At 37.1% G+C, this 11460-nt stretch overlaps 1 protein-coding gene across 1 annotated transcript; it reads right to left on the reverse strand.

Moving 5' to 3' along the window:
* Positions 1 to 2023: 2023 nt before the first annotated feature.
* On the reverse strand, positions 2024 to 11453 carry CSTF1 (cleavage stimulation factor subunit 1). Its single transcript, XM_036750440.1, has 6 exons — positions 11339 to 11453; positions 8912 to 9109; positions 7996 to 8273; positions 7455 to 7652; positions 6164 to 6554; positions 2024 to 2854 (listed from the first exon to the last, which is right to left on the reverse strand). Exons 2-6 carry the CDS (start codon positions 9078 to 9080, stop codon positions 2595 to 2597), a joined length of 1296 nt encoding a protein of 431 aa, XP_036606335.1. The 5' UTR covers positions 9081 to 9109; positions 11339 to 11453; the 3' UTR covers positions 2024 to 2594.
* Between the last annotated feature and the right edge of the window lie 7 nt (positions 11454 to 11460).

The raw sequence follows: 11460 nt of genomic DNA on the forward strand, positions 1-11460 counted from the left end.
AACCTAAAAGATTCATTGACAAAAAGCTGGCCACTCATGAATGGGTTATTTTGGTCATAGTAACCAAAAAAATCATCTAAAGTATGGAAGGATTTAGCTATCACCAGTGAAGCACATCTTCCCAGTATGATTCATTACATACATAATAGAGCTGAAAAAGACCATAGGGATCATCTAGGCAACTGTCTTCATTTCATAGTAGGAAACTGACACTTGAAGATACTATGTAACTTTCCCACATAACATTCCTGGTAAGCAAGGATTACAATTTTCATTCAGTTTCTCTATACTCCCAACCCAAATGTTCTAGTAAAAAAGTCCATGTTTGGTCTAAGTCTCCTCTAACCTTCTTAAGAAAATCTGACATACAGAGATGTAGGTCCTAATAATACATATCTAAAAGCAGTGAAAGTGCCAAAGAAATGTAGATTCTACAACATTGGCTAACTGAATGTCAAGTGCAGAGAAGGCCTGGTTTTGGAACAGTCACCAAGGGAACAGGATGAGCATCAGCAATAAATTCATCCTGATGTTGAAACATAGAAACATTTAAATAATGCCGTCAAGGGACTGAGTTCAAAATAGAATCATACAAATAAAACTTATTCTTCATAAAATAAATAAATAAATAAAATAAAACAAATCCTTCATATTCTAAAAAAATGTAATATGACATAGTAATAACTGAAATAGAGTTGAATGCTAGTATTAGGTGGATTAAGTCACGATGACGCATGCCATACAACATTCTTGGTACTTGTGTGACTTCAGAACATTAATATATTTAAAAACTCTTTACTCAATCTGTATATTTAAAAATATATTGTGATCAGATTCAACAAAGCATATAAAGCTTCAAAAATCGCAGACATACGAATCATTTTAATTCAAGAACACGTATAACTTACGAACCTGAACATTCAAATAAACTTGTTAGATGTTCAATGTGATCATCCAGTTCAAGTATTTTTGCCCTAAGAGTGCAATTAAGAAATATTACATCTTCTCCTTAAAGTCACCTTATGAAACAAAACTGGAAAAATAATTCAGAAATTCTATATTCTGATTTTGTACAATGTATTTGTTTCAAATCCTTCAGAACATCTATGGATCATATAGTTAATTTACATATTTACACACCAAGATTTAAAACAAAACCTTTTGTTCTCAAACTTGAGAACAGAAGTTGGTTTCTTAATGTGTCGTCTTTGGGAACCCTACTCCAATCCAAAAATAAGACCTCTGTGATTTCATGGCAATCCTCTATTACAAATGCTTTAAAAATAACTTAAGTCAGTAATGTCTGAAACGATTCTTAAACAAGCACATTAGTGGTCTAGAAATACTATCATATCTACCAAAGTGGAAATTAAAATGGAAAACTACAACATGTCATATATGTAGGGGCTTTGTTCTCAAGCTACAATTTCTATAAGGTTAAGTTTGCCTATATTTACAAAACACTTTTTTGTCAAAAGCACTTTCCTGTGTCCCCACTTTGGTTTACTATCATTTAATCTTTGGGACAACCCAAACTGTAGCAATTACCTGGAAGACAGAATAGCCAGAAGCTTAATATTAGTCTTTGCTCTTGTTAAAGTGAACTAAATCAGTAGAAATTGTCTTCAAAAGGTTTTAAGAAAAAGAGAACTCGTTAGTTAACTGCACAAATCTTTAACAATAGGAGGTAGGTATTATGTGCCTCAATGACGAAAATAACTAGTTAAGATTCATGCAAAAAATAACTGAAAAATATCGTTTAAAGATTTCATGAGGAAGACCAAAGTTTATAATTTACAGAGATTAATATAATCTCCTATGTCTAATTTTTACTACATTCCAGATATTAATAACATGCTGACTTCTCAACTTGTAGTCCACTGTCACATATCATAGCCTTGTTGAATATAGTATAAACACAGAGAAGCAAAAACTGAAGCTAAAAGGATCACATGGATGGCATTATTAAAATCTATCTTAGGTAAAAATCAGTTGTAATGAATTAAAAAATGTAGTACTTCGGTATTGCAGATCTGAGTTTTATTACTGGAATAATATTTTAGGTAGAATTGCTATTTTTAAAAGAGGTCTTAAATATGGCACAATTATTTGTTCTCAGAAATGCAGGACCACCAATGCACCAAATGCAGCTATCAAAGCTATTTTTTCCTAAAGTCATTCAATGTAATAGGATAACAGTGCATTAGATAACAAGCCAAAAGAAAATTCTTGATGACAGACTGTTTCAAGAATCCGAAAAGATGTAAAAAATTTTTCCTTATAAAAAGGATTAACTATTGTGAGCAACTGGTAAGTATTGTACTTAGTGATGATCACACTGTAATAATCAGTGAATGTGGAACAACTGCATATATCTGCATTTCCAACTTTTTCCACCATGATTCTAAGTCAAGGTAAAAAAAGAATTTTGTACTAATTCAGGAAGGCTCTAGTGTTGGCACCACGACTGCCATAAGATGGTACAATGAATTAAGAAATACTTTTTAAAAAATTTTACATATAGATATATACTATATAAAGTAATGGGGCAGATTGGGGAGCACGAGAGAAAATAATATTCAAAGAAGGAATCTCTAATCTGTGGTTGATCTCCGATACCAAAACCGAGCCCTGAAGTCATCACTGCAAGTCATGAAGCCGGGGTTGGTGGGAGAGTGTACTATACAACGAACAATATTATTGTGCCCCAGGGAAAGTAGATTTCTTCGTTCAGCTGTTCGTGAGTCCCAGCAGCAAAGACTAATCGTCCTTTCATCAGGAAGTAATACATAATCTTCTGTGTGGTTAAAGACTGCTTGAGTTCGATGTACTTGTCGTCCACTCAAACCAGCACCTGTAAAATATTAGACTGTTAAGCTTTTGAAGATATGTTAAGTTGCCAGGAGATGAGTTTGTACATGATCAAAGTGCTATAGCACTTTAATTCCATAAAAGCTCATCACCTCAAGATTCTAAATTGAAGTTAACAAGCTCTTCTAATTTCAAGTGGCTACTTCAAATATTCTCATGGGACAAAAAATGTTTCAATTACATCAACAAAAAACAATTAGCTATCCACTGGAAAAAAGCTTCTTGTTTTAATGCTATCTATAACTAAGAATAACAGTAAACATGCATAACCAGAATATATAGCACTAATGAATGTTAGAGAAAAAAATTGGCCAACTTAAGGAATACTGTACCCTGCGGGCTCAAAAAACTCATAAAAGAATACCCAACAAATAAAATGATTTTAGTACTTCGAAAATGGAAGGGATTTTAGAGATTATATGGTCCAACCTCATCTATAAGATGAAGCTCATAGAATAAGTGATTACCAACAACTGACAGTCCTATGCAGACACAGGGCAAGACCCTGCATGTGTTTTATTAGAAAATAAGCAGAATTAAACACTAAAATACTAATTATAGTATTATTTGAAAAGGAGACTGGACTAGATGGTCTCTGAGGGGAACCTTCCAGCTCTAGAACTATCATCCTATATGTAATCTTTTTTTTTAACATTCATTTTTTAAGATTTTTAGTTCAAAATTCTCTCTTTTTCTCTCACCCTTCCCCTACCTCTTAAGAAGGCAAGCAATATGAAAACAATGCAACGTGAAGTCATGCAAAACATATTTCCATATTAATCATGCTGGGGGGGGGGGAAGCATGCTTTAGTCTGCGCTCAGAGTTCATCAGCTTTCTTTCTGGAGGTGGACAGCAGTTTTCATCTTAGTCCTTTGGAATTGTCTTGATCAGAGTGGGTAGGTGATCCTATGTGTAATCAATGGCATTCCTGGGTAAAGTGTGCTCCAGTCTAGTTTTGCTATGTACCAGTTGTCTGGCCTTAGGCAAACCACTTCATCTGTTTCCTCACTTATAAAATCAGTACAATCAAGGGTGAAGCAAGGATGCCCATTATCACCTGTTTTTGAATATTGTACTAGAAATGTTAGCTATAGCAATAAGAGAAGAAAAAGAAATTAATGGAATTAGAATACGCAACGAGGAAACAAAACTCTCACCCTTTGCAGATATGATAGTATACTTAAAAATCCCAGAGAATCAACTAAAAAACTACTTGAAATTATTAACAATTTCAGCAAAGTTGCAGGATACAAAATAAACCCGTATAAATCATCAGCATTCCTACATGCTACTAACAACAAAATTCAGAAGGAAGAGATAGAAAGAGAAACTCCATTTAAAATAACTGCAGACAATATAAAATACTTGGGAGTCTACCTGCCAAGACAAACCCAGGAACTATGTGAACACAATTATAAAACACTTTTCACACAAATAAAGTCAGATCTAGACAACTAGAAAAATATTAATTGCTTTTGGGTAGGCTGAGTCAATATAATAAAAATGAAGATTCTACTTAAATCTATTTATTCAGTACCATAGCAATCAAACTTTCAAAAAATTACTTTATAGAGCTAGAAAAAATTAATAACAAAATTCATCTAGAACAAAAGCACAAGGATATCAAGGAAATCAATGAAAAAAAATGCAAAAGAAGGTGGTCTAGCCACACTGTATTATAAAGCAGTAATTATCAAAAAAATCTATTACTGGCTAAGAAATAGAGTGGTGGATCAGTGGAATAGATTAGGTAGAAATTACATTATAATAAATGACCACAGTAATCTAGTATATGATAAATCCAAAGATCCAAACTTTGGGAACAAAAACTAATTATTTGACAAAAACTGCTGGGAAAACTAAAAAATGGTATAGCATAAACTAGGTATAGACCAACATCCCACAGCATATACCAAGATAAGGTCAAAATGGGTAAATGATTTAAACATAAAGAATGATACTATAAGTAAATTAAGAGAGCATGGAATAGTTTATCTGTCAGATTTATGGATAAGGGAAGAATTCAGGACCAAAGATGATAAAGAGAACATTACAAAATATAAAATACATAATTTTAATTATATTAAATTAAAAAGTTTTTGCACAAATAAAACCAATGCAACCAAAATTATAAGAAAAGCAGAAAACTGGAGGGGGGGGAACTTGCAACAAGTATCTCTGATAAAGGCCTCATTTCTCAAATAGATAGATAACAGAGTCAAATTTCTAAAAATACAAGTCATTCCCCAATTGATAGTCAAAGGATACAAACAGGCAGTTTTCAGACAAAGAAGTCAAAGCTATCTATATTCATATGAAAAAATGCTCTAAATCACTATTGTTCTTAGAAATGCAAATTAAAACAACTCTGAGGTACCATCTCACACCTATCAGATTGGCTAATATGACAAAAAAAGAAAATGCTGGATGTTGGAGGAATGTGTGAAAACTCGGACACTGATGCAGTCAGTGGAGTTGTGAACTGATCCAACCATTCTGGAGAGCAATTTGGAACTATGCCCAAAGAGCTATAAAACTGTGTATACTCTTTGATTCAGCAATACCACTGCTAGGTCTATATCCAAGACATCCAACAAAAGGGAAAAGTCCTATTTGTACAAAGATATTTATAGCAGCTCTTTTTTGCAGTGGATAAGAATTGGAAATCGAAGGATGCCCATCAATTGGGGAATGACTAAACAAACAAGCTGTGGTATATGATTGTAATGGAATATTATTGTGCTATAAGAAATGACAAGCAGGGTGATCTCAGAAAAACCTGGAAAAACTTACATGAACTGATGCTTAGTGAGGTGAACAGAACCAGGTGAACACTGCACACAGTAACAGCCATATTGTTTGAAGAACTGTGACTGACTTAAGCTATTTTCAGCAATACAATGATCCAAGCCAATCACAAAGGATTAATGAAGCATGCTATCTGCCTCCAGAGAAAGAACTGATAGTTTGAATACAGACTGAAGCATGCTATTTTTCACTTTCATTTTTTTTTTATTCCAGTGTCCTTGGACAATATGGAAATATTTTACATGATTGCACATGTATAACCTATCTGATTGCTTACCGTCTCAGGTTGGGGAAAACAGAATTTGGAACTCAAAATTTAAATAAAAATGTTGAAAAACTGAAAAAAAAAAATGGGTATAATACTTGTATCTGGCAACTCAAAGGGGTGCTGTGTGGCTTAAGCAAAATAATAAATATGAAAGCATTTTGAAACATTTAAAAGAGAAATGTAAGGTAGTGATGTTATATACTATTTTCACATACCTGTGTATCTGACTAGTGTTCGTCCAGTTGAAATCTCCCATAGTTTAGCTACAGAGTCCTTTCCACTTGAAAGAATGTATTTCGAATTTTTGGAAAAAATTGCAGAGCAGACTTCAGCACCATCATGTGCCTTCTCAAAAGTGGTAATACAACGATTTGAGACACCATCCCATAATTTGATGCAGCCATCCTTGCTACCAGTCACATACATGTTGGCACTAGGATTATAATTAACTGAACATATTGCATCGGTGTGTTGATCTTGAGGGTTGCAAGACACAAAACATTGAAATGTATTGATATCATAAAGTCGAAGGGTTGGATGTTGGGTTCCAACAAGTATGAAGTCTCCAGAAGGATGAAATGAGATTGAACGCAACATTTCAGCTTCCTATTAAAGAGAACATTACATTTATGTGACTAGGTGGCAGACAAACATATATTAATTATGGGAAATGTTGCTGTTAGAATGGAACTCGTTAAACAATTTCTCCCAAGCACTACTGATTTAGGCAAAGGACTATCCAACTGAGTAAAATTGGGTCAATATATCAAGAAGTTATATTTGGTACAAGGTACTCAGATACTATGGAAATGAAAAGAATTTTGGATTTGGAGTCAGAAGAATAAGCTTCAAATCTTGTCACTTACTAGCTGTGATCTTTGGCAAGTTATTTCAGCTCTGAACTTGTTTCCTTAACCAAAAAGTAATGGAATTGGAGTAGGTAACTTCCTAGGTCCCTTCCAACTCTAAGTAAAGAATCCAAACCTATTTGTTTCCTTAACCGGTCCCAGAACTCCCCAAAATTTAAATAAAGGACTGTCGATCACTTTGAAAAGTGTCATTGAATATTATGGCATTATTAATCTCTTGTAACTACAGTTTCCAGAGTAGGCATAAACTGATTGCTGCTTTTCAGAGTTTGATGGTTTCAAATGAACCAATTTTCTGGTCTCTTTGTGCCCAGGAACCTAGTTTATGGTTAAGTTGGTATGTGGAAAGTGGGTTGGGATGGTGGTGGGAGAACTAATATTTTAAAAAGACCATACCAAGGTTCCAACTTTTTTTTATTTCTTAAGGCTAGTTACTAATAATGGTTCTCATCAGTATATGGGAAAGTGAAAGGCAAATTAATTTTTGTCTTATTTTCCTGAACTAGGGTTATTAGGCTAGGCACTGTGGATGGTTTTTAATTACCTAATCACTTGAGGGAAAAAAAGGATCCCTTATCAACAGTGTACTTAATATTTAAATATATGCACCAAAAACAAGTATCAAACATTTTTCAACCTGAATGTATTTGAAGGCTCTTTTGGCAGATGGTTTGGAATAATCAAACAACTTAAGAGTATAGTCCCTTGAACCTGATGCTAGAATTTGCTCCGTTGGGTGGAAGGCTAGACATGTAACTTCATCCACATGATCATATAGAGTTCTGATAACAGGATGATTTTCCATATTCTGCTGGGCAGTCTCATTCATCATGACCTAGAAGGGGGGAAAAATCATAACTGGAAAAGTAGAATGTACATACATACATACATAAACGGATTATACTATCTTAAAACATAACTGTGAGTCAGTGTGACTCTCGGGTTAGCATTGGCTTATTACTGGCCTTAAAAGTCAGGAAAACCTGGGTTCAAGCCACTTAATCTCAGTGGCAGCAGAGGTGTCAGTCTATTTTAGTAGAGGGAGTTTCCTTCACTAGGAGTTCACTATATAAGTGAAGTCACAGGTTCTATCCAAAAAATGAAAAAAAAAAAAAAACATTATTTCAAATCTGCCTTAAATTATGGCTCCCAATCTGGTAAAAATATTATGACCATACCTCTATTGGCATAGCACTTTTTGCTAACATTCGTTCTGTATCCAGTATCTTTATTGAGGCATCAGCAGATCCAGTAGCTATTAACTGTCCATCTCTACTGTAAGTTGCCACACGGCATGGTCCTTTATGAGATGTAACATAGCAAGTTTCGTATTCTGAAGCCTCTGGGGACATGGTCTGAACATCTGCATCAAACTCCAGGTCAATTCCTGTGCCAGGAGCAACTGTATCTGAGCGTCCAATTGCATACTGAACAGCACTATCATCATTTTCCATTCCTGAAAGAGAAAATTGAAGGAAAAAGAGTATGTATTTCAAAACCCTAGCTGAAGCTTTAGACTCCCAAACTGCAGGAATAAAAGGGACTACTGGCTGACAATCCAACAGAATAAGGATAAAGAGAAAGCCAAAAAGGAGAATAACACACCTGTACTGAAATTATTTCTTCCTTCTCTAGAGCTCTTCTCTGATATTCTTGGTGCTGATGCCCGGTAACAGTAGGTAGGAGATGTTTTATCACTAAATCAGATTTATTGCCATATACCATTGACATTTTGGAAATTTTTTGAAGGAAATGCGAACAACTATCAAAAAGAATGCTGACCATTTAAATTTATAGCAATTTCCTGAGAATATACTCAATTTAATATTTAGAGCTCAAAATAATGTCAGCCACCATGATGGTAATACTCTTGAGAAGTGCTTTGCTTTTTTCCATCCTGTTTTCTTTTGCCCCTCCTTTGGGAGTCTATTACAATGATCACTATCAAAGTAAGTTTAAAAAAAGCTACAGGAACTCATTTCCCACAATATTCCCCAGGAAGAGTGACATTCTCTTATATCTGTTACACAGCTAGAGCAATAAATCTACATTCAAAGGTGAATCTAAAAATCCATGCTCCAAATTGCAAGATACCTAGTTTGATGAGATGGAGGAGCTGTTCAGAGGGTGCACACACAGACTGAGGCTTGATTTCATTGATGAGACCATTAGCAATGTTGATATAACCATCATAAAGCAGTTGGCTGATGATCAATTTATAGAGCTGCTGGCGATCTTTTAAGCTCACTTTTGTCCTGTACATTCTGGTGAAAAATAATCACCTCCTATCACCTGCAAATGAAGAGACCCAGAAACTGAAAATGAACAATTATATATGGTCTTTCTTTGTTTCACACACTTAGAATAGCTCTCTATATTAAGTAAGGATACAATTTAAGTAAGGATGAGCAACTTCTCCAGTACTGGGCACTAGACTCATCTCAACGTAATAATAGACAGCTATAGATCAGGGGTCCTTTACTTAAAAGAAAGAAAACCCTCATAACTACATTTCAATGTAATTGTTTTTCTTTGTAAACCTTTTTTATCCATTTAAAAACATTATTTTGAGGAGTACATAGGCTTTACTAGGAAAGGGTCTATGACAGAAAATAAGATCAAGAACCCTGTTATACAGTTATGTGAGAAAAATGGGGAGTTTTCCCCTCTCCCTAGCAAAGTGCTAATAGGTAGGAATTCAGTCAGGTTCAGGTAGTGCTAAAGGGAAGTTAAAAGACATGTAAAGGTGGCCTGAGGCAGGAGATACCTGAGAAAGGGTAAAAAAAAGATGACATAGGATCATAGCATGATGGAAGAAAATGGGATAGATTTCTATAGGATGGAACAAGACAGAAGAATGAGTTGGTACAGGTTTTAATTTATGAAGAGGGAAAATAAGCTGGACTGGCTCTGCCCATTGCTTCTTACTAACGAAAAAATTATGGCTGGTTTAGGGTTTTTGATTCTGGCAACCCTAGGTTGGTATATTTGGGGAGATGAAAAATTAGAAGACCAAAATCCTAAAATCTTTCAGATTATAGAATGAGGGCTGGAAGGATCATAGCCATAAATCAAGAGATGGAAAGTAAATCTAATGCCATACAACCCCCTCATATTACAGATGAGGAAACTGAGGCCATGGAGAGATTACATGACTTGTCCAAGGTCCAGAGGTAACAGTGGGCAGAATAGGGATTTGAACTCGGGTCTTCTGACTTCAAATCTTCAATTCTTTGTCCTGTGCTAAGCTGAGTTGGGGGCAGCAAGGTGGTACAGTGGAATATAGTCTCCAGTCTGAGTCAAAGCTCAACTTCATGAGTTCAAATCTGGTTTCGGACACTTACTGGCTGTGTGACCCAAGGCAAGTCACTTAACTCTGTTTGCTTCAGTTTCCTCATCTGTAAAATGTGCTGGAGAAGGAAATGGCAAATCACTCCAGAATATTTGCCAAGAAAACAGGACTGGACTGGACTGGAAAAAAAATGACTGAACAAGAAAGATGAGTTAGGTAGTGTCTTTGATAAATGCAACTCTCACTATGACTATTTTTCTTTGTAATCTCAATTTACCCATTTAAAGAACATCATTTTGAAGAGTCACAGGTTTCAATTTTCAGGCAAGGACACGGCGCCCTTTTCTGGGCCAGCATCATGGCTCTTTCCTCCCTTGGTTGGGGGTGTCTTAAACCATGGGAAACTATGTTCCTTATAGGTTCCAGTCACAAACTATGAGAATATAAACTATACTAAGTTCCTGGATGGCAGGGGCTTTTGTGTTTGTATACTCGGCATAGAACGGGCACTTAATAGACATCTGTTAAACTGACTAGAGACAGCGGGCCCGGAGGGAGGAAAGTAACTGACAAAGGTCTCAGAGGCAGCGAGGAGCAGAACTCACAATTCCCACCTAGGCTTTCTGGCCCCAGTTCCTTCCCAGGACACTATGAGGTCTGCCAGGCGTGGGGGGGTGGCGATGGGTGAGAGCGGACCTCAGTTCGAACATTAAAATAATCCTGTGCCTCCAGTTGACTAAGCTACGACCCCACGGCACGGGCGGGGGAACTAAAGGTAAGTACGGCGAGGGTCCCTCCCTCCTTCAGGTCCCTTCATCAGTTCAAGTGGGCAAGGGACCAGAGAACGGACCAGGGTTTGGATGGGTGGTATTTGTTTGGGGAAGCGCATGAGGTAGGAAGGTTCGACCATGCAGGGTCCGGGGCCAGTTGGCTCTCTAACTTCGCCACATCCGCAGTAGGCGCGACCTTTCCGCTCTCGGACCCCCTAGCGCATCCCCGCTCTGGACTAAGGCTGAACCGGGGCGGGGTGGGGGTGGGGGGTTCGGCTGCGGGCCTCCCAGGGCTCAGGCCTCGGCCGGGACCCCCTCACACACCGGCCTGGCACGCCCCCTCAGACCTACTCCCAAGTAGCGCGCGTACGACTCCAGACCTTCCCGCCGGCATCCTGGACCCTCCATGCCCCTGGGTCGCAAATGCTGTGACTCCCGCTCACAGCCAGGTGCCCGTACCTCGTCTCTGGAACCCGGTCAGCGGTCGCCCGGCTCTCGCAGCTCCAAGATCTGAGCCTGTAAAATGGTGGCAAAAGGCTTGGACGAACCTCTTGGCACCACCCCCGCGGCGCATGCGTGCA

This window comes from Trichosurus vulpecula, chromosome 3, assembly GCF_011100635.1.
Source record: "Trichosurus vulpecula isolate mTriVul1 chromosome 3, mTriVul1.pri, whole genome shotgun sequence".
NCBI classification, from domain to species: Eukaryota; Metazoa; Chordata; class Mammalia; order Diprotodontia; family Phalangeridae; genus Trichosurus; species Trichosurus vulpecula.